The sequence below is a fragment of the Hippoglossus stenolepis genome, chromosome 5, assembly GCF_022539355.2.
Source record: "Hippoglossus stenolepis isolate QCI-W04-F060 chromosome 5, HSTE1.2, whole genome shotgun sequence".
In the NCBI taxonomy this organism is placed as follows: Eukaryota; Metazoa; Chordata; class Actinopteri; order Pleuronectiformes; family Pleuronectidae; genus Hippoglossus; species Hippoglossus stenolepis.
Genome location: NC_061487.1, coordinates 18,008,039 through 18,031,294, shown reverse-complemented (window position 1 = coordinate 18,031,294; position 23,256 = coordinate 18,008,039). Strand labels below are relative to the sequence as shown.

General features: G+C 43.2%; 3 protein-coding genes and 1 non-coding gene across 5 annotated transcripts; 1 reads left to right on the top strand and 3 right to left on the bottom strand.

The window, feature by feature from the left end:
- Positions 1-835: 835 nt before the first annotated feature.
- Positions 836-4,525, bottom strand: LOC118109779 (Golgi apparatus membrane protein TVP23 homolog A). 2 transcript variants are annotated; one of them, XM_035157158.2, is made up of 6 exons: positions 4,286-4,525; positions 2,463-2,607; positions 2,253-2,342; positions 1,992-2,129; positions 1,777-1,905; positions 836-921 (listed from the first exon to the last, which is right to left on the bottom strand). In XM_035157158.2, the coding sequence occupies exons 1-6, from the start codon at positions 4,354-4,356 to the stop codon at positions 865-867; spliced, it is 630 nt and encodes a 209-aa protein (XP_035013049.1). In that variant the 5' UTR covers positions 4,357-4,525; the 3' UTR covers positions 836-864. The 2 variants fall into 2 exon arrangements, with proteins under 2 accessions (XP_035013049.1, XP_035013051.1); XM_035157160.2 differs by lacking the exon at positions 836-921 and adding an exon at positions 940-1,686.
- A 209-nt stretch (positions 4,526-4,734) lies between these two features.
- On the bottom strand, positions 4,735-4,807 carry trnar-ucg. Its single transcript has one exon. It is a non-coding gene; the product is annotated as a tRNA-Arg (tRNA).
- A 229-nt stretch (positions 4,808-5,036) lies between these two features.
- polg (polymerase (DNA directed), gamma) lies at positions 5,037-14,156 on the top strand. The gene is made up of 23 exons (XM_035156830.2): positions 5,037-5,176; positions 5,727-6,324; positions 6,443-6,638; positions 6,829-6,996; positions 7,102-7,248; positions 7,390-7,469; positions 7,580-7,762; positions 7,957-8,099; positions 8,226-8,349; positions 8,457-8,687; positions 8,791-8,908; positions 9,052-9,123; positions 9,284-9,397; positions 9,483-9,643; positions 9,742-9,795; positions 9,905-10,022; positions 10,141-10,276; positions 10,441-10,687; positions 11,267-11,389; positions 11,489-11,657; positions 12,026-12,234; positions 12,323-12,483; positions 13,370-14,156. The coding sequence occupies exons 2-23, from the start codon at positions 5,753-5,755 to the stop codon at positions 13,432-13,434; spliced, it is 3,591 nt and encodes a 1,196-aa protein (XP_035012721.2). The 5' UTR covers positions 5,037-5,176; positions 5,727-5,752; the 3' UTR covers positions 13,435-14,156.
- fanci (FA complementation group I) lies at positions 13,065-23,112 on the bottom strand. The gene is made up of 38 exons (XM_035156829.2): positions 22,595-23,112; positions 22,385-22,484; positions 22,214-22,286; positions 21,808-21,938; positions 21,184-21,337; positions 21,013-21,070; positions 20,879-20,920; positions 20,599-20,722; positions 20,432-20,517; positions 20,195-20,327; positions 20,021-20,098; positions 19,788-19,924; positions 19,507-19,687; positions 19,321-19,408; positions 19,077-19,207; positions 18,919-18,989; positions 18,653-18,767; positions 18,427-18,549; positions 18,199-18,267; positions 17,985-18,086; positions 17,694-17,879; positions 17,240-17,361; positions 16,994-17,155; positions 16,583-16,762; positions 16,328-16,494; positions 16,154-16,230; positions 15,930-16,046; positions 15,798-15,849; positions 15,588-15,715; positions 15,139-15,204; positions 14,957-15,053; positions 14,662-14,846; positions 14,515-14,571; positions 14,375-14,434; positions 14,221-14,289; positions 14,025-14,120; positions 13,768-13,869; positions 13,065-13,633 (listed from the first exon to the last, which is right to left on the bottom strand). The coding sequence occupies exons 2-38, from the start codon at positions 22,475-22,477 to the stop codon at positions 13,571-13,573; spliced, it is 3,975 nt and encodes a 1,324-aa protein (XP_035012720.1). The 5' UTR covers positions 22,478-22,484; positions 22,595-23,112; the 3' UTR covers positions 13,065-13,570.
- Positions 23,113-23,256: the final 144 nt, after the last annotated feature.

Below are 23,256 nucleotides of genomic sequence, written 5' to 3'. Positions count from 1 at the left end.
AATATAAAATGGTTGCATCTGAACTTCCAAGGTCTCTCAATCCATTTTGATAGATTTTCACTTCTCCTATTCTCTGCAAGAATCCAGCTCAACCTTATACACCTCTTCTGCAATTCCACGTAACTCCCTGTGTTGCTCCACTGCTGTGTAATCCCCATGGTTGAGGCTCATCCAATTTCACCATTTAGCACAGAAATCACAAATGTGTAAAAGGCAGCACTGCCACAAATTGGCAGCCTGACTGAGTTAAATTACATTCATATTTTATTATATCATTGCAGGTTAGCATCTCCCTCCTGCCAGTAGGCTGCTGTAAATTTAGATAAGCACAAGAACGACTTCCCGCCCTTCTCTGTTACGCAGGGTTTTCACAGACTAGCTGAAGGGGTGAACCATCTTCACACATAAAGGATCTTTGAGGTCTGAGGCAAGTGTTGGCCATGAGCTCAGGAGCCACAGCCAAGAGTCATCAGAACAGTTTCCTCCAAATCTGTAATAAATAAAAACGTTTTCTTTTAACTGGGACCAACAAAACCACACGAGGGTCATGTCGTGTGGTCAAGTCTCTGAGCCACGTTTACAGCAAACAATGGCTGAATGGAGATCATGAATGTGGGTTACAGGCTTCTCGTTGTCTCCGGAAATGTAATTTTAGTGAAGCGAACAGAACTTTAAGTGCTTAGTGGTTTAATCAGAGAATCACAGATTTCAGTTGGAATACAGAAAGCTCAACGTTTCACAGCATCCAGCTTCAAGACCAAGAATCCTAATGAACATTTATTCTTGAAATGAATTTTTTATAGTTTTCAAGGCAAACATGATTCCCATTTTTCTTCCCCCTGTTGTTCATGATCTGTTGCTGATTTATCCTCCACGTGGTCCACCGAAGCCCCGAGACTCAGCCTGCCACATGTCGGACTCCTGCAGATCACACACTGCACGTTTTCACCAAGCCTTTTAATGGTCACTTGTTTGTTCACATGTGTTGCATCCTGAGACGTGATCAGCATTTTCTGTCGACTCTTTCAAAAGGTGCGCCGGAACAATTTCAATAGAGCGGCCCGGAGAACAGGGAGAGCCATTTTCATCATGGCGCACACAGAGGCTGCCTTGTCTCCCTCCACCGAAGTCAAATGTCTTAATGGGTGATAATACTAGCTTAGCTTATATCAGATTTAGCTCCTTGGTTTATTTTTGGGCACGGGTCATGGAGCCCTTTCAACAAAGAGATGTGCCACAAAGACGTTTAACCGAAACCAAGACAAAGAGCAAGAAAATCACACTCTGGATATACTGCTTATATACGAGCTGTTTAAAAAACTGCTTCTGCAAATATGAGATGTAGTAAAACCTCAACAATAATTAACTGGTAAAAATGCACTCATCTTGACTTTTATTGGCATAATAGTCCATGGGCAACATGTGAGTAGTCAGCAGCATGAAACAAAGGCACAAAGCCATTCAAGTAGATGAAGTTTGTGTAAACTCTGGAGATGAGGCAGCTCAATGTATAGCACACACACACACACACTCACTCACTCACACACACACACAAACACACACACACACACACACACACACACACACACACACACACACACACACGCACACGCACACGCACACGCACACGCACACGCACACTAGTGGAGGAGGTCATCTTCATAGTATCCCGAAGATGATGTCTGGCTGCAAGAGGACAAAATTATTTGAGAGCTCGTGACAGTGACATGTTAACAGGAGAACTCAACACGTCAAACGCTTCAGTCCGTCACTCACGCGCTGCAGGAGGTGCCGTCCCGTGAAAGAGCGCGAGTCTGGAGGCCGGCCATCTTGTCCCACCGCCTTGCAGCGAAGAAATCCATAGAGGTTGGCCGCTTGGAGGGAAATGCTAGCTACGATCAGATACTGGGGGAGAAAGACGGAAGGACAAGATGCGTTTGAGACACATGTTATAATGATGTTAGATGTTATGCAAGCAACGTGTGTCTCACCAGCCACTTAATCTTCAGGGAGAACAGGCAGGTGAAGAAGAACACCGTCCAGATGAGAGGACAGATGATTAAACCAAGCCAAAATATCCTCTCCTCTACCTCCGTCCCAGTGTCGTTGCCCCGGGAGGTCTGGACAAACTCCACAAACACACACACAGACACACACACAGACACACACACATGCAACAGCCCATGTTAAACAACCCCCCCCCAAATGCTCATCCAAGTTCCAAATGGCACAGGACAATGACAGTGTCTCACTTTCTTGGCCTCAAACACCCAGAGGCTCCTTCCGTCCTCGTCGATCTGATTCCACCAGCGCAGCCCCACCAGCAACCTGCCAGTCACATTCTGACACAACACAGGGCAAACAAAGACCGTGCATAACAGGGCAAGACAGGGGGGGGGAAGAGCACAGGAAAGCAAGGAGATGAATTGATGGCTGATCTACAGGCAGTTGGCCACTCTTACCTTGACGGACCAGAAGTCAAAAGAAAGCAGAGTTATGATCAGGACGAAACACGGAGCAAAGTTCTGGCTGATCCAGTCACAGAGCAGATAGGCCACGATGGCAAGCACTCGGAAGAACAGGTGGAAGAAGGAGGCCACAGGGTGTCTGCAGCCAGATACATGTCAGAGAAGAAGAGAAGATGAATGGAGCAGCAGACGTGACACATCTTTGTTGTACAGCAAACAACAGCAAACAAAACAAGAGCAATTCAAAAGATAATATGTGTAAATATATAATCACATTTTATATGCAAGTCAATTACTTCAGCTTGAGTCTGTCTATTGGTTCATCGTTATCTTACTTTATTTCATCTTTTTCACTTATCTTCTTTGCTTTTTACTATGTGTTTACTGTTGTTTTATTGTGCTATATAGAAAGAACAATTACAGAAATTATATAACCATATTAATGAGTATGAGTGTCATTAGATTTCAGATAAACCAATTCTAACAAGTTTCCACTGATTTTAGCCAAATTTAAAACACAACACAAAGCTATTGACAGTCATCTGTCAGTGGTGGAGGAAGTTCTCAGACATTTTATTAAGTAAAAAGTAAAAAGTACCACATTAACTTTTCCACTTGAGTAAAAGTAAGTAAGTTGAGTTTGGAAACAGAATTAGTCTTTGGAAAGTACAGTACTTGCTACGGTACTTGTCGAGTGTAGCCTATTCCCTAATGCAACACTTCATCATTAACTGTGCCCACTGTTTATTCTGTTTAATAGAATAGTAATACAGATATATAGGTCATATAGATAGATAGATAGATTACATTACATTTACTTTTATCCAAAGCGACTTACAATAAGTGCATTCAACCATGAGGGTAAAAACCCAGAACAAGAAGAATCAAGAAAGTAGAATTTTCTTCAAGAAAGCTAGATAGATAGATAGATAGATATATAGATAGATGGATGGATAGATAGATAGATAGATAGATAGATAGATAGATAGATAGATAGATAGATAGATAGATAGATATACTTTAAAGAAGTATGTGCTAATGGAGATATTGACAATACACATATTTTAAGTATAAGGTGATTGAAAGACACAAGTAACTGAGGCAGAGTATTGAAGCCAATTTTAAATTCAAATTTAAAGAACATAACTGAAGCTATACACAATTTTGCAGTAGACTTAGAAATAACTAGATTACAGTTGTCATATTACTACAGAATGGTGCAGATGATGCAACTGGAAACACTTGTATTGTCGTATTAACTAACCACTGGTCCACTGGTCTCTTCGGAATCCTGAATTCTGACTTTCACTATTTCTCCCGTGATGTTAAAAAAATATTTCGGCAACCAGTCATGTCAAAATTAATCTGACCGTGGTTTCGATTTCTGATTGCGTTGAATTGCAATTTTTCCGATATATGGAATGAATGTGCTGGTATAAATTGATGTGTACTTGTCGATTTGTCAGTATGTTTGTTTGATAGAGATTGATAGTGTTGTATATGTAAATGAATGTTTTTGTATTTGGTGTGTTTCATTGTGTACCTGTCCAAGGACTGCAAAAAGAAGCTAAATCTGGCATAAATCATCTCTTCTCATTTTATGTATAATGTCGTTGTGCATTGTCCTTGTTTAATAAAGAATAAATAATCCAACATAATGCTTTGGAAAAATGTAATTGAGTAGAAATACAGATATTTGCTGTGTAAAAATGAAATGTACCTAAAGTATAAAGTACTTAAACACAGTAACGAAGTAAATGTACTCTCTCCCATGCTGTGTATATACTGTATATATAGAACCGTCTCCTGCGGTGCACCTCATCATGACTGCGCCTCCTCGCGTCCTCTCCTGCTCGTCCAGCTCCACATCCTCCGTTTCATCCGCCATCCGTCTGACAAGGACACAACACACAGCACAGGGAGAAACCTCAGTGTCTCGTGTTCTCTGTAACCTGCGGCTCAGGTGGACCGGGAGACAGATTTGGACCGGGAGACAGATGTGTTCCAGGAGCGTGCGGGAGGCTGACAGATGTGTGATGCTGCTCTGAGGTGCAGGAAACTCGGTGTCACAGTGAAATGAGACCGACTCAAACAACCTTCTCTGTCACTGTTTGTCAGCAGCTATAGATCCAAAGTCACTCAGTGGGAATGCGAGTGGATCAGTGGAGTGTTTATTGTGCAGTGCAGAGGAAATTGATGGAAGAAAAAAAATAACAAATATATGCTTTGATGAAAGAAACAATCCTGATGAGAAATGTAAAACAAACGACCGCGGCAGGACTCGAACCTGCAATCCCCTGATCCGAAGTCAGATGCCTTATCCATTAGGCCACGCGGCCATCAGGTACCGTTACACGGAGAACAATCGGATTTTGATATTATTGTTAGTCAAAATCACATATAATTATAATGATATTTAGTTTTTTTTTTATATCCTTATTTATTTATATAATATATAAAGGTATATTATCCATATTAGAAGACGGCTAAAGCGGTTATGTTGCCTCACTGTTCTCCCCAATCGATCGCTTTGCCGGGTTGCAGTCATCCAATCCGCTGGGAGGCGCTAGCGCCCCGTCATGCCTGTGTTGTTGTTGCTGCTGACACGCTGAAGGAATATGCTCCTCGTCTGTGCAGCGATTTAAAAACATGTTTAAATAAATGAAGTCAATTCACTTCAACTTTAGACCAGAAAGCACAAAGACAAGGTGAGATTCCTTTGGTTTGCTTTTGTTCAGCTAACAGACTTAGCTCGATATTTAGTTTGGCTATCAAGTTAGCATCAGTCACTGTTAGTAAACATTAAGGTGAACATGCATTAGCAGGCTAGTTGTATCATCATTTAGCTAAATAATACAGCTAACTATTTGTATTGGTTTACTATAGTTGTTAAGGTAACGTTAATCTTAACAGTTGCTTTCAGTCGTGTCAATGGATAATGTTAAAGCTGGGTATTAACTTTGTAGTGGTTGAAGACAAGTAAAAGCATAAATTTAACTCTATAACACCAAGAGATAAAATCACACAATCAATTTTATTTTATTCGATAAGACCAGGATAATTAGGACATATAACAATAGTGAAGTAGCTCAATTACACGTCACAATATAAGTTAATGTCTTATTGATTTGTATAAACGTTAGATCCATGTACTCCCTTCGCTTCAAGTATAATATTTCACTTTGTGCCTTTAATGAAATCCAGGCCTATCTAAGAAGTGTCATGTCGTATTGCTGATGTTGTTTCGATGTCTTCCAGCTCCAGTGTGACGTCCCCGTGAGGTGATGCTGCATGTGTTGCGCCGTCCCCTGCAGAAGTCTCTCGTCTGTCTGCGATGGACGTGTTCACGCTCCCACTTCTGCACCAGGTCTCGCTCCCTCAAAGGCGAGGACTCCACAGAGACACGCCTGAATCCCCTCAAAATTCAGATGCTGTCAAAGAACCTCCATGAGCAGATCTTCCGAGGCCTGGAACCAGAATACGCAGAGGAGGACGTGGAGCGCGGCGTCAAGCATTTGCAGAAGCACCAGCTGTGGGAGAAAGAAACGTCACTGTTGCCCGACGTGGAGCTGAAACTGGCTCAGATGTTTGGGGAAAATATTGATGAGCACTTTCGTATCCTGGCTCAGAATCAGAGTCTCCCCTACCTCGAGGCTGCCATCGAGCTGCAGCAGGCCGAGCTCCCCCCCATGCCACAGGAATGGAAGTGGGAGGTTGGCTGGACACGCTACGGGCCCAGTGGGGAGAGTCAGAAGGTGGATTTCCCCGATGAGTCTGCGCTGGTGTTTGATGTGGAGGTGTGCGTAACGGAGGGACGGTGTCCTACGCTGGCTACTGCAGTGTCTCCCACTAACTGGTGAGGGAGAAGGAGAATTGTGATAGTAGAGAAATACACCTCCTTGCTATATACCTAGCTAAACGATTTATTTTTCATACGTGGAAATTGTGTTTGCACTTGATTTCTCACTTGCCAGGTATTCCTGGTGCAGTAAGCGTCTGATTGAAGAGCGATACTCCTGGTCAAACCAGTTGACCCTCGCTGACCTCATACCTCTTGAGACACCCATGAACTCTGCCTATCCTCCGAGAGGCCAGTGGAAGCACCGGCTCGTAGTGGGCCACCATGTCAGCTTTGACCGATCTTTCATTAAGGAGCAATACTTACTAAAGGTTAGTATTCAGAGGATGGTGAAAGTATTTTTATCCTTTCAACTCTTTTCACCACAGCGTTTTCACCCGTTCCTCTTGGTTGGATCTTTGTTGTATTCTTCACATTATTAAATAGCTAGTCTGTAACTTTTATGACATCAAAGTTAAAACATTTTACTCTCTAGAAAATACTTTGTTTTCTCTCCTGAAGAGTTCAAAGGTGCGCTTCATGGACACCATGAGCCTGCACATGGCTATTTCAGGACTGACTGGGTTCCAGCGCACACTATGGATGGCCAACAAGCTGGGCAAGAGGAGGGGTCTTCAGGGGGTCAAGGAACATATTAAGAAAACTGGACAGAAAAAGCAGGGTCCAATGGTTTGTCTTTTTCTCACCACAGGTTTCTGTTCAAGTATTTACATCAGCAAAAGTCAGTGTTGCTTGATTATTTATTTATTTATTTATTTTTTGTTTGCTGTTCAGATGGGCTCCTGGGACTGGGTGAATTTTGGCAGCATTAATAACCTTGCTGATGTCCATGCACTGTACGTGGGAGGGCCGCCGCTGCAGAAGGAGGCCAGAGAGACCTTTGTGAAGGGCAGCATGATGGATGTCAGGAGCAAGTTCCAGGTCAGAGGTTCATGGCACATCGTGTCAGGCTGTCAGTAATCATAACCTAAATGTATTCACATTATAAGAACCTGTGAAATGACTTGCATTCATAATGAGGCACCGGTTGGAAGATAGTTTTGCCTTTGCTGACCTCTACAGGAGTTGATGCAGTATTGCGCCATGGATGTTCAGGCCACCCATCAAGTCTTCTCCGAGCAGCTGCCCCTGTTCATGGAGAGGTCAGCACAAACACATACACAATGATTGTGTGTGTGTTAAGGAATAAAACACACTGATTATTTGTTCACAATGCTGCATAATAATCTGATCTCCACTGTCTTTTTGTAAGGTGTCCTCATCCAGTGACGTTTGCAGGGATGCTGGAGATGGGTGTGAGCTACCTTCCTGTCAATCAGAACTGGGATCGGTACCTGGAAGATTCTCAAGACGTTTACGAAGAGCTCCAGAGAGAGATGAAGAAGACTCTGATGACTCTAGCTGATGATGCCTGCCAGCTGCTGGAGGATGACAGGTGAAAAGAAAAATCTGTTTACCACCATTTTTGTAGCACATGCACTTTTGTCCACAACTGTTTGAGTAGGTCAAATTAAAAAGCATGAAAGACTGTTGTGTAATCTATAGATCTATAAATCCATGGGATAATGTCTTTAGAGGTACAATATAAAGCCTCCTCTGAACAGAATATGTTAAATATCTTCACTTAAGATATAAAGAAGACCCCTGGCTCTGGGATCTTGAGTGGGATGTGCAGGAGTTCAAGCTGAAGAAAGTAGCAGTCAGCAAGAAGAAACAAGTGAAAGAAACTGTTGAAGCACAAGTTGTTAGTCCTCCTGCAGAATCTGAAGAAGGTAAAGAGCTCAAATCATGAATGTTTAATCTCTCTTTTTTTAAGACGGCTGTTTTGAGTTGAAATATTATAACAACATGGCCAAAAAGTGTTGAAATTGACAGATGTGATGATTTGATTGGATTAGATCCAGGTCCACCGTCTGAAGAGGAGGTGGAGGACCCTTTCCCCGGCCGGCTGGCTGTGGAGAGGCTGAAGGAAACGGTGAATCGACTTCCTAAGAGAAGGCAACATCTGCCTGGACATCCAGGGTAAGATCACTCTCTAACACCACAGAGCCATCCACTGCTTTTTAAAGGGTTTTCTGTTTTGACACCTATAGCAAATCGGTCCTTCTCCCCCTTTACGGTGTTTTTAGATGGTATCGTAAGCTGTGTGAGAAGATGTCTGAGGAGGCCAGCTGGTCGCCTGGAGCCAGCCTGATCAGTCTGCAGATGAGACTGACGCCCAAGCTGATGGGTCTGACGTGGGATGGTTTCCCTCTGCATTACACAGAGAAACATGGGTGGGGCTATCTGGTACCTGGACGCAGGGATAACCTTCAATCTCAGGAGGACGACGACGACGCCGGGCCTGTGTGCCCACACAGGTAGTCAATACACCATTCTTGATACGGCTGGATGTTTCTGTTCATTATTTATCCTCGGATTTAAAGGAGGATGTGCAAATGAAAGCATTGTTGTGTTCCACAGAGCTATTGAGAGTATTTACAGGGACCATTGTGAGCAGAACAGCAAAGACCAGCCTGAATGTCTGGACTCCCACCTATCAGATGACCTCATGTTGACGGACAGCGCAGTGTGGGCAAAGGTGCGTGAAAAAATAGGGGCACAAAATTTGAAATCCTCTAAAGTCTGCATTGATGCTATTTCCAGTCACTGCTCAGGCCAACAGGCACAGAACTGATAGAATATGTGTCATGACGGATAATTATTCCTTAACCTCTTCTTAAGGTGGAGGAGTTAAGTTCCCTGGAAAGTTTGATGGAGGAAAATGGAGGCAGAACGACAAGGACCAAAAACACAGTGAGTGACTTGATCTGTGTTATGTACAGGTGCTTAATGTGTAACACTATGATGTCCTGTTAATTATTTATAGCCACTCCTTTTGTTTTGTTCAGTTGGAACTGCACTACCTTCTTTAACATTGTCGTATGATATACTTTATATTCTGTGTCAACCCCAGTCCCAGGATCAACATTACATCCCAGAGGATAGTCGGTGCCATTATCACCATGGAAACGGGCCCTACAATGATGTAGATATCCCAGGGTGCTGTTTTTTCAAATTGCCTCACAAGGTAAAGTGGAGTTTCAGTTTTTAACTGGCACAGTGTCACTCCACCGAGCTACTTTCATCATCTTCACTGAACGTTTTTGTTTCAGGACGGCAACCAAAACAATGTCGGCAGTCCCTTCTCGAAAGACTTTCTGGCCAAGATGGAGGATGGTACTCTTAGGGCAGGACGGAGTGGAACCAATGCTACACGAGCGCTGGAGATCAACAAAATGATGTCCTTCTGGAGGAATGCCCATAAACGTATCAGGTACACGTCAGATTTCATCGTAACCATATTCCTCTTTTACTGTGATCACAGGCGAGCTCTGTTAATGATGACGCTGAATTTATTGGGTCCCCTCACAGCTCTCAGATGGTGCTGTGGTTGCGAAAAGGGGAGCTTCCTCGTACTGTCATCAGGTTTGTCTGGTGTATCAATTACAACTATTGATGTTGATCTGACATATAGTGGGGTGGTGGGGGTGGGGATGTCATTGTATATAAAAAAAAAACGTTCTGTCTCCCATAGACACAAGGACTTTGATGACGAGGGCCACTATGGTGCCATATTACCTCAGGTCATCACCGCGGGAACGGTAACACGGCGAGCTGTGGAGCCGACGTGGCTGACGGCCAGTAACGCACGGGTAAGAGATACTCGAGAAAGAGTCTGAGGGGACGGACTCAGCTGGAAGTTTGGACTAAACTGTGTTTTATCAGTCAGTAGAGGAATATATGTGTGCTGACTGTATTTTGTGTCCACAGCGGGACCGGGTGGGCAGTGAGCTGAAGGCCATGGTGCAGGTGCCTCCTGGGTACCACCTGGTGGGAGCAGATGTGGACTCTCAGGAGCTGTGGATTGCTGCTGTGCTCGGAGAGGCTCACTTTGCCGGCATGCACGGTGAGATTTGTCCCCGTCAACTCTTGTTTAGTTCTTCCCTAGATTAAAATAACACATTATTGAGGGTTGTCAAACGCAATTTATATTTCATCAGTCTTGGTTTTAACATACAGCAACAAAATCTGACATTAACGGTGCTGATTTTATGTCTCTGCGGGGTTCAGGTTGCACAGCGTTTGGATGGATGACCCTTCAGGGAAAGAAGAGTCAGGGCACGGACCTGCACAGCCGCATTGCTGATGTTGTGGGCATCAGCAGGGAGCACGCAAAGGTGTTCAACTACGGACGCATCTATGGCGCAGGGCAACCTTTTGCCGAGAGGCTGCTGATGCAGTTCAACCACCGCCTCAGTCAGACAGAAGCTTCCAGCAAAGCCAGGCAGATGTATGCCTTAACAAAGGGCATACGCAGGTATACACGACTGATTCATTCATTGGGTTTTCATCTTTCTGTTTTTACTTTCTAGGTTTAGTTGTGTGTTTAAATCGTAAACTGTATGTAATAAAGCTGGATGACCCATCTGCCTCATCCAGAGTCTGCACATTAGTGATCAGGGGATGAATCTGCAGTAACGAGGTCCAACTCGTTACCAGTTGCGAGTCAGTTTCAGCTGTCAATCATGACGTTTCACCAAGTTCTTATAGCATCAAATAAGTAATTCAATTTAAATTTACTTGAAAAATTTACACTTAAGTAATGACAACTACCTGAAATGTCAGAAACCATCTGTGAGAAAAAAATATGTATCCTGACTTTTTAGTTTGATGCATGTCCCATCTGCTAACATGGAGGAGGCTGGGTTTGTGACCTATACTGCAGCCAGCTCCCAGGGGGCGATGAGGATAATTTTTTGCCCTAACCCTTCAGTTTTGTTATATATATACAGTATATATAAATATTACAACTTTGTTATTGGATTTTCAAGTCACTAGTTATAGTTACACAATTATGGCCTAAGTAAGTTATTTGAATGTTTGTATTTTTTGTCAGATATGATCTTTCAGAGGAGGGCGAGTGGCTGGTCAATGAACTGGACATAGAGGTGGAGAGGGAGGATGATGGAAGCGTCACTTTGCAGGAGTTGCGCAGGATCAGTCGACTGGCCGCAAAGAGGTGAGAGGAGCAGCCAGAGTGTCACAGACAAACTTGTTAGGAGCCACAACATATTCTACATTCGTTGTTCCCCCTCCATCTCCTCCTCATGCCCCTCAGCACTCGGAGGAAGAGGTGGGACATTGTTGGAAAACGTCTGTGGGCTGGAGGAACTGAGTCGGACATGTTCAACAAGCTGGAGAGTATAGCTCATTCAGCACAGCCAGCCACTCCGGTTCTCGGCTGCAGGATCAGCAGAGCTCTGGAGCCCGAGGCAGTCAAGGATGAGGTGAGACACACCAACTTAAATCCAATCGACCTGCTTGTTTTGCAAAGGTATGAGCAGTCAACGTCACGCCGGGTTCAAAAACCTTTATTAGTATGAGGAGATCCATATTTTGTCAGTCCACAGCCAATCGGAAAAACCTGTTGAAGACAATCAACATTCAAACGTGCAATAAAAGTGTTTAATTGTATAAACTGTTTATGGAGACATGTAAGCTTTTCATTATATTCATATATTTCTGTACTGTTGTGTATAATATCAAGAAATACATAATGTGAGGTCTGTTGTTCCTGGAAACATTTGTGCCCTGAATGACAAAACAATCCCACGACTTCATGTGCTGTTGCTGCCACATCTCTTTCTTCCGTCAGTTCATCACCAGCAGAGTGAACTGGGTGGTCCAGAGCTCAGCAGTGGACTACCTGCACCTGATGCTGGTGGCCATGAAGTGGCTCTTTGAGGAGTACAACATCGACGGCCGCTTCTGCATCAGCATCCATGACGAGGTGCGGTACCTGGTCCGCAGTGAAGACCGTTACCGAGCAGCACTGGCACTGCAGATCACTAACCTGCTCACGAGGTCAGCTCACAGCGTTGTATTTATTCTTCTCCGTAGAAAGGGGCAATGAACCTGACAGCTTTTCTGAATATGTGCGTTTGTTTTTCAGGAGTGCGTTCGCTCACGCGCTGGGTATGCAGGACCTCCCCCAGTCAGTAGCTTTCTTCAGCGCTGTTGACATTGACCAGTGTCTGAGGAAGGAGGTCAACATGGACTGTGAAACCCCCTCTAACCCCACAGGTCTGGAACGCAGATACGGTCTGCCACCCGGTGAGTTCTTCACACTGTCTTCCACTTTTATCTTCTTTTTTTCCCCTATAATCTGAGGCATGAACAATTAGCCCATAGAATTATTAAAGGCCCAAGTATGTCCACATTCGGGTTTGGGAGTTTTCTTGTGTTGACAACTTAAATTTCTACGTGCTTGTAATTGGGGAAAACATCCGGCTTGAGTCGTGTTTGGACTGAAAACTGCAGGTAAATAGAGTATTGTTCTTAGCCCCTGCTCTGTGTCCATTGTTGTATTGTAATATTATTTGGGAGGGTTATCTCCTGATCCGTCATAAGGATCAACAATAATATCTCTGCAAAATAAGAGACAATCTAAGGCTTACATTGATTGGAAAATGATTTCCCATCATATGATAGTAACATTGAAGAGAAAGATGTCATGCAAAGTTAAAATGCTTTTTTCAAGGTATCTCCGTATCATATCCACTTTAAGCTTAAGGGAACAAATCACAAATCTGTGCATAACAACTGTCAATGTTTTTATCTGTGATACCTGCAATGCTTGGTAAATTCTATGTAAGACACAATGAAAATCAGACTATAAAACTAAATAAACAGAATAAGGAAGAAAATAATATTTATTTTAAAGCAGCACATTATAAAGTTTGGCTGAAAGTCTCTTTAGGATACATTCATATGTATGGGAAACTATAGATCCTATATTAGTGTAGCCAAAGAACGGATGAAGTGAAGTATCACATAGTTAAAACTGTATCTTAACAACAGAGCAGCTTATTCATCATAAAACAAGGCAGGAAGTCAAATCTCACAATAATGTCAAATAGTATTTACAGTTTGTTTCTAAATACATAACATACAGAATTCTTTTGAATCACATGAACACCAACATGTTGCCTTTCCACAGGTGAAGCCTTGGACATCTATGAAATCCTCAACATCACTAAAGGCTCTCTGATCAAAGACAGATAGCACTTTGTGGACCTCACTCCTGTTCAGAACAGCTGCTCACAGCCGCCAAGAGGCCGTTCATCAGCAGGTGAAACTCCAGCTCAGCGAGGAACGTGGAGACGAGTGTGTCCAACCGAGGAGCTTCTGAGGGGCCGGCTCACTGTTTTCTCTTCTTCAGTTTGGGTTCTTGTGTCTCCTCGGCCTCCTGTGACTCCGTGGTCTGAAAGAAGAACAGACACAGTCAACTTACCAAACATAAGGCTGCTGGAATTCAATTATTATATGACAGTTAATTGCAGAATATTGCATGTGGAGAAACATCTTTCAGTGCTTCCAGTGTGAGAGGGAACTTGCCTCCTGGGTGTCGTCCTGCTCCTGCAGGGCTGCGTCCACAGTAGTAGCAATAATGCGGAAATCTCTGGAGGTGCTCAGCTTCATGTACTGCATCAGATTCACCTGGACAACATACCCACAGATGTTAGTGAAACACTGTACATACATGACCCGACTGATGAAAGTGCACCAACAGTTCTCATTTTCAAAATTTTTTACTTGTGCTAGAGTTTTGTTTTGCACTTTTTTGGATTTTGGGTATTTCAGCTCACACGTACCTTTGATTTCTTTGAGAGTGTGATGAGATATTTCTCATATTCTTCGATGCTGAAGATCAAATCAGGGATGGCCTTTGTCTCTCGCAGAAGTTTTGCCTGCCAAGGGAAAATAAAAAGATCTTTACGTGTAAATGTGTTGTTCAAATCAAATCACAATCATTTCAGCTCCACAGTTATAGGAGATAAATGTCCTTACAGAACCAGCAACGTTGGTTTCATTCCTTTTCTTTTTCTTCTTGTCATCTCCACCACTAAATTCACCGCTCTAACAGGGAAACACAATGTTTTTACATCAACACAAGGTAACCTCAGGTCTGAACAGGACATTGGTCTGAATTCAGCTGTGGTACCTGCACATATGTGATGAAAGAGTAGCACTGTGGTGTTAGGTGGGAGCCGGACAGTTTGACCTGCACAGGAAACATTAAGATTAGCTTGATGTCAGAAATACTAGAAGATTCAAACCATGACACAATAAACCAGGACTCACCAGCTTCTCGAAGCGCGCAGGGAGCAAACCGTGCTGGGTAGTGCAAACCTGGATGTACTGAAACAAATAGATGGAGATGAGGTAAATGTCACATTTAGGTAAACTGCGCACACACACACTGAGATCACTGAGTGGACAAAGACGCACATATTTGACCAGGGTGGTGAGGATGGTGTATGTGCGACGCAGTTCTCTCAGCAGTGTGATGGTGCAGGTGCCAGAGAGCAGAGCCGTCTGGACCAGCTCGTTCAATGCGGTCAGAAGAGTCCCGAGCTGCAGCGTCACCGCTTTCTCAATTGGATCCTGCTGACCTTCAGTCTGGGTGGCTTCACCTACACAACAAAGCATTAGTGTTGTATTATGTAACTGACAGAGATGCATTTCTTCCCTTATCTCCTCTCACCATTATTACAAGTGAGCGTCACTGTGAGAGGATTCTTACCGGAGTCAGATTTGTCAGAGGTCGTCTGGCTTTTCCTTCTGGCAATCAGCCACTCCACCTCCTCGAGCACCCTGTCCACCTGAGACAGGACCAGCAGCTGGGGAAACACATTAACATGACTGTGAGCAACACTACGTCACAATGACTCTGCAAGATCTGTGTCGCAGGAGATCGACACTTACCGCTGCTGTTGTCGCAGTCTTTATGTTGACGATGGCATAATGAGACTGTTTCTCTACCTCCACGTCCTGATCATAGAGAAAATAAAGGTATAGAAAAGTGACAAGTTAATTCGGCCTGAATTGCTTGTTTACTGCCATTAATTTACTGTTAAAAGTATTAATAGTTGTGTTAAAGACCAAATGATGACTGCTTACAGATGAAAACTATGAGTTGATTTAAAAAAAACATTTAACAATATTCAGAAATGTTGCACTTTTTCCTTATAACCATATGTTGGTAGTAAATAAAGACGGACGACGTGTCTCCACTTCCTCCCACTATCCAGAAATGAAGCCAAAATATCCCAGACACAAATGCTGCCGTCTTTAAATTTAAATATATTGCTGTACAATGTAATCATTTAGATATGCATGAAGGTGCAGGTATCATCGCACTAATTTTGCGTTACCTGATCGATATCCCCCAGCTGGCTGTGGATGTCTTGGCAGAGCTCAAGCAACAGGCTCACAGGACTCTTATAGAGAACATGTAGGTTGAAGAGAAGAGAGAGCAGCCCCTTGGAAAAAGCAGGATCCTCTAAAGAAGGAAAAAAGAAACCACACATCAGAAAAAACCCTCCATGTGCATAAAACTGACACCAAGTTCTCACGTAACTCACCGAAACTGGTCTCCTTGCAGATTTTCACAGTCCACGTGATCATCTGAACAAACTGTAGATGATGCAGACATGTTTTAGTGAAACTAGTGCTGCAGGATTTGTTCTACGAAGAGCACATGAGAGTTCACCAACCTGTTGGGAGGAGGGTTTCAGCTGGTGTGAGAGCACGCTCAAGATGCTGACCAGCAGCTGAGCCTCTTTGCTGTTGAAGTCCTCCTCTCCTCCGCTTAACTGAGTGAACAGCGCTCTCTGTTGATCGGGAAAGAAACTTAAGTGATGATGCTGAGGTTTGAATCGACCTTTAAAATTATGGAGAAATGGCAGATACATCCAGAAGAATTTCAGGACAATCGCACCTGAAACTGTCGGATGTAAAAGAAGTTCATCTCTGTAACGTCGGCATCGTCTTGCTGCTGATCGTCTTCTGCAATTTCTGCAAGAAACACAAAATATGATGAATTCCTGCATAATATTCAGGTGTAAAACTTGAAATGCGTAAAATTCACAATTGAAAACTGTGTGATCCTGACCCATGTTGGTGAGGAGCTGAGCCATCTTGTGTGGGTAGCGCTGCTGGCAGGTTGTGAAGATCCTGAGCAGACCTTCCAGACACAGAAGAGACAGGCTGCAGCGCTTCTCCTTCTTCCCTGCCTCCTCCACCACGCTGGGGATGTTGGTGTAACGCCACATCAGCACGCTGAGGAGACATTTAGACAAAAGACGGATCAATCAAACAAAACCAGGAACATAAAGTAAATCCTGTTTTTATGACAAGTCATTCCAACCTCGTCATGTCACAGAGGAAGCGGAAAGTCCGGTCCGTGTTCTGTCCATCTGGGCCGTCTGTGTGGCCAGTTTCCTCCAACTGCTGGATCTTCTGCAAGACTACACATACCGCATAGCGCACAAATTCTCCACTAGAGCGCAGCACTGAGAGAGCCTCCTCTCTGCTCTGAGTACTGTCTCTGAAAGAAAATCAATATTTGTTAGATCTGTTTCAGCAGCACTCCAGTAACTTTAAATTTTCTAATGTCTTGGTATTATTAGCACTAATCTTGCTTAAATGTACATTTAACACATTTTTTAAAACTAGTTTTATGAGTTTTCATAGTATTTGTAACTTTTTGCTCTTCAAGTTTGCTTAGTGCTTTTGATGTCAGTGCAACAATCATAACAACTACGATTAGAGCATTTACCTGAACAGCACAGTGAGGAGAGTTGATACGAATCCCAGAGAGAGTAAACTTCGGGGGGTCTTGTGTGAGGGCACTCGAACTTTTCCAGATTTCTCCTTCAAAATCTCAGACAGCTTGTGGTAACGGTGAAACAGCTGCAAGAGCTCCTCAAAGCGACTTTTACTGCGACACATAGAGGCAAATATTATGATAGTCTGTGTAATTACGCTACACAGTATCAACGGCAGACAAAGGTGGGGTTGTTACCTGTAGTTGGCTTTGATGAAGTTGTACTCCATGAGAACTTCATACACTCCCATCACGAGCACTGCATAGATGTTATTCTTCACCCCCACACTAGAACCGATAGAGAACTCTGCCGACTTGTCCTAATCAACATAGAGAGAGAATACGATGTCAGATGATGCTTCCAGGGACAAGTACAGAAGTGAGGACCACTGGAAAAGGAGAATGTGGATTCATTAATTCCTAAGAGACAGAGGACAGATGCTCACTTGCTTCCTGAGATCACATCTCATAAAAGGAATTCCGTATTATCTTTAGCCAGACGAATCATTTCATTAGAATCACAGACTCTTAGTGCTTCTCATCTTAAAGCTTTGGTCACTAAAACACATCTAGGCCAGATTTTGTGGGAGACTAACACTTTGAACAGCATCCAGTGTACATCCATTTTTAATACTGTGTCCGGAAAACACACCAGTTCAAAGTCCTCCAGTTCACTCTTGATCATGCGTTTCGTCATGCTCTCGAGGATCGTCTGTAGTTCAGACTGGTATCCTTCCTCCTCCTCCTCCCCGTCGCTGTCATCAGCGTTGGGATTGGCTGATGGACGCATGTTCTGCAGACACAGCAGGCACTGTACAGTGCAGCTCACCAGATGTCCCTGAGAAGGAACACACGCTATTTATAGCAGACATTTGCACAGCGACATCTGCACAGTGCACCAGGAGCACCGAATTGCATTAATGCTGCAGTGCGGACAGATTACCAGTGGCTCCTGGAGGTAGACCTGGTCTCCATGAGCTGTGATGCATGGCTCCAGCTTCACAGGGGGCAGGAGGTCTTGTTCAGACTCATAGCACCGCCCCAGCTAAGGACACACAGAAATGACATACAGCCCTCACATTCATATAGATAAGATTACAAATAGGCTATTATATCTCACAGATTGCGCTTAATATACACAGAATATACACACTTACCTGTGAGAACAGGGTCTGCATGATGGAGCTTGCAAGCTGAGAGTTGCGACGGAGAACATCATAGAATCCCTGAAATAAGCGAGAATTTGTCTTTAAAAGCTGTTGAAGCTTTTCTTTTCGAATCTTCTTATCAGTTGTAAGATGTGTATAAAAGATACTGTAGTAAAATTATTTACTATTGAAGTTTATGTGACTAATATGTGGTGATACAGAAAAGTGATCTCTGACCTCATAAAGCATAAGCCGCACATCCGCCTGCTGGCCCAGGCAGCGACGCAGGCTGCTGAGGATCTCCAGACAGAACGCTTCGTTGGCAGCCGAGTTGTAACGTGAATGAACGTCCACTTGGACCTATTCAAGGGTTCAGAGAGATACAGAATATTTGATGGACTATATATAAAATGGCAAATATTTTCACGTGCATATATGTAAAACCCACATGAGCAGTCTGTACCTGGCTGGAGGAGATCGCCTGGCTACACTGGCTCGACGACAAGCTGCCCAACACCTTGAAGTTCTTGAGCAGCAACAAGAAGCCAGTGACTGCTGACTTCCTGCCGTCCAGCTGGCTAGTAGAGACAATTCATTTACAGAGGAGGAACGTGTCAGAAGTTATCTTCAGGGGTTAAACTCCGTTAAGCTTTCAAATGCATTAACCAAAGCATGAATTATATATTTTACAGATAAACCTCATTTGATTAAGAACACATTACTACACACCTGGAAAACATGGCCTTGCGGAGAACTAGAATCAAAGAGTCTTTCAAGGACATGCTGACCTTGAGCAGGGGCTGAGATTAAACAGAGAAAAAGAGCGATTGAATAAAGGAACAGAAGCTTGTATAGACAACATTTTTATATGTGTGTGTTTTAGGCACCTGAACAGCTTTTAGTAGACCCTGAACTGTGGCTAAGGGCAGGTATGACAAGTGGTCGAATGTCTCTGTCACCTTGGAAGATGACTCCAGGAGGATCATGGGAGCAGAGATCACGATGTCAGAGAAAAGATCTGACGATATAAAGAAACATGATAAATACAGTTTAAAATCTCATCAATAACCCGAAATACTAGACACTTGTGCACATCTGAAATCTAGGACCAACATTTGAAGGTTGTATTACCTAAGTAATGATTGACAGGCGAGGCCGTCTTTGTGACCAGTCGATTTAAAACCTGCTCCAGTATCTCACCTCTGATAGGCTCGTGCATCTTCCAAAAAAGAACACACATCCTCCAGTGAGCATCGTATAAACATGAACCATCATTTGCATTGTGATAATTCAATAAAAAAAAATATTCAAACTTACCTTAAAGCCTTGGAGAAGCACCTGACCTCCCAGCTTGCATGCTTGCTGATTTGGGGTCCTCGCCACGGTGGAAGACCCCTCTGAAATCTTCCCAAATGGTCCAGGTTTGGGTCCAAATGTGTCCATGATGAAAAACCCCAGCTGCACCAGCCCCTGGGTCACGTGATCCCACCCAAACACGCTGCACATGTGGAAGAGAAGATTTTCTTAAACTCTCTATCATTTTATATGTGATATGTTGAAAGTTTAAATCGGATTAAAAGATGCCTTGATGTTCTGACCTGTTCTTGACCGTGTCCAGTATCATTTGAGCCACACTGCAGTGTCCAGGCAGGACGTCCTGCAGGAACTTTGACCCCTGCTGCAGCTGCTCGTCCTTGAAGCTCTTGATGATCGCCCCCTTCAAAAGGTCAAACACCTACACAAACCAGCGAAGGGAGAAAGAAATATGAGTGGACAGAAGAGATCAAATCTACTATGGATCAAACGAGTATAGGGGGAAAAAGATTCTCACCTGCTCTTCATAGCGCTGGATACGTGCCACTGAGAGCATCAGTGCAGCACTGAAAGGACACAGCTCGCCATATGACGTCTGCAGGAATGCAATTTAAGATTTTTTGGCATATTCCACAAACATTTATTCTAAATATTTTTAAAATAATTTCAGATACATAAAGTCATAAATAACCTTAAAGCTTTTGAGGAATTCTCTTCCGAGGTCATGGTCGAGTCGTATAGAAAAGACGATGTGGAGGATGGCGGTGCCCTCCACATGTCGTAACTGGTCCTGTGGAATGGACAGAACCTCTAGATCCAGGCTCCTGAGGAACAAACAGTGAAAATTAACAATCTGTAAATGGAGATTAGGATGTTAGATTCTGAATAAATGTGGTATTTGTCACTCGTCAGTGTATGAGTGACTCACTCTCCATGTTTCTGCTCTTTCTCCTGGTGAATGTCTTGCTCCTTAAAATATCCGATGATTCCATCCAGGATCTGTTTCTTACCACCCTAACACACACATGGCAGGCATTTAGATCTTCAAAACAAAAAAGAATATGGAAAATGACCATGTTGTACACACATGCACACCTTTGCAGACAGAAGCAGCAGCTGGTAAACCAGTGGTGGAATTTCCTGCAGATCCAGTTTAGTGAACATTCGCAGTACTTTCTCCACCAGGAACTGCAGCTCCTCTGGTGACAGGGGCACATCCCTAAAAAGGAGCCAGACACATAAACACAGCCGACTAGTTGCAATGTCTCCCCAAGTAGAGGCACAAGATAACAATAAGAACTCATGTACCATTGTGATGTCATTGTGAAATCAAGAAAAGATAATGATAAAGCAATACAGCAGTCAACGTTGTTACCTGAACATGGTCGTCAGGTGGATAACACACTGTGGGTCCCATCTGCATGAAAGGAAATGGTTTGAGTTTAAAAAGGACAAGAACATCGACAGCAAAACACTGCCTAAAAACTCAGTGCACATTTACACGTGTACCTGCTTGAGCAGAGACTGTTGATCAGCTGCTTCTTGTATTCCTCACCACTGAGTTCACCTACAAGGAACCACAAGAGACTTATTGTCGTTTATCATTTTCAACGTACAAATAACACGACCACAATTAATATACACTAAATATCAAAGTTACTAGGGCTAACTTGCACGTACCTTTGCCAAAAGACAAGGATTCACAGGCTGCGAGGGCAGTCAGCACTGTAGGAAATAGCTCCAGCGATTTCCCACTACCCATTTTTCCCACCTTAATGGCTTCAACGAAAAGAGACGCCAGTTGTGCAAGAGAGGGTCCGGACAGTGTATGAGTCTGTGTGTAACATTTAAAAAGATAAAACAGGAATTATAAAGTATCAGTTTGTGGCAGACATGGTGTACAGTCATTACAAAGGAAAGGAAAAAACATCCTAGAGAATTGTGTCACGTTACAGCAGCAAAGGGGAAAGTGAAAAGTAATAAACAAGTAAACATACAATATAAAAACGATATAAATAATATATACATTATAAACAGAGTAAACACTATTTGAACAGAATATACAGTGTAGTAGGACTGCACATATACAGTAAATGGGTATTGCAGTTAAATTAGTATTAATTAAGAGCTGTGTCTAAGCTTCTTTAATCTTTATCATGTTGCTGCCCTTTAACTGAGGAACCAAGATTATTATTAAGAGAGGCCACTTGGACTGGTTTCCTGTATGTATAAATAAATAAATAAATAATCAGCCTTGTATCATAATCAGGCCTTTTGTTATTGTGTGTGGTTATTTTTTTTTACCTCAAGCATCAGCAGTCCAATGATATCAGCCGCCACCTCAGTCTGAAGGTCCCCGGACTCACACAGGGGGATGCAGTGCTGATAAACAAGAAGTTTGCGGTTTGATCCCTCAGTGGAACTGGAAGGAGAGCCTAAAAAAACAGAGCATGCACTTTGTGATGTGGGTATTTTTTTGATATAACGTCTATTTTATGGCATTTTTTGCACTGGTGGGAGAGGTGAAAAGGGCCTGAGACTGTTAGAAGATTTATTTAATGCACCAACTGTGTATCACAAACAAAACCAATTCACTCATACTAACATCTCTGATGCTCCTGAGGAGTGATGGGACAATATAAACAACGTGCTGGTGTCAAACCACTGACATCCTGACTGCGCCTGTGCAATGATGAAGATGTACACTCACCTTCAAATATACCTTTAACTATGGCACCGACCATCTTCCCCTTCAATGCGCTGCTGGTGATCACTTTGATTAACTAGAAAGCAGATAGCAGAGATGTCAGTGTTTCCAATGGGGGGGGGGTTCGCACATTGCTGGATGGGATTTAGAAACGTAGGCATTGACAACAGCTACCTGGTCATCTTTGAGGGAGGACAGGTACTTCTCAAGTTCAGCGGCACTGCCTCCATCTGACAGGGAGACTATTCTATCAATGACAGCCCTCATGGTCGACCTGAGACACAAGAGAGACAGAGAGACAGAAAGTAAACACCACTTGTTGTCACACTCAGCTTGTTACTACATGATTGTTTGTTAAACTGGAAGCACAAAGGAAACGTTCACCTCCACTTGTCTGCGGTTCCAGCTGAATCTAACTCTGGTTTAACTTCAGTGAACTAGTCTGAATCGTGGCTTCGTTTTCTGACGCTTTCATAATATTTACCGAATTTCCCGCCTGCGGACACTTCCGGGTTTGCTTCGCGGTTGCCACATCCGTCTGGAAGTATCCCGCAACCACAGTATTTACACTCCTGTTGCCAATCCGCTGTGTGTTATAATACACGCGGTAACCTGATATATGTTCTCATGGGTCTTTAATAATCCATCACAACGCTAATTTTTACAGACATGTTGTCATTCCGTTAACTGTGCACATCTACAGGCGTATCTATTTGCTGGGTTGCCATGTTCGATGCTTATACGCGACTTTGGTTTGCTTATTCAGACCATCCAGCAGCAGACTCATGGAAATCACTGTTTGGATTTGATTATTTTATTTTTTCCAGGGCACGACTGTGTGGTTGACTAAAAATTACGAGTTATTGGTTCCTACCAATAACTGTATTACCATAACAGCTCATCAGTCATTTAATTTGAGATAGAGATTAATTTGAGATAGAGATTATTTTACTTTAACTATATACATATTATATTTGTACTGGATTTACCCTATTTACAATATACTCCCTTTTCTTCGTCATGGGGCCAAAAGAGGGGAGAAAAGA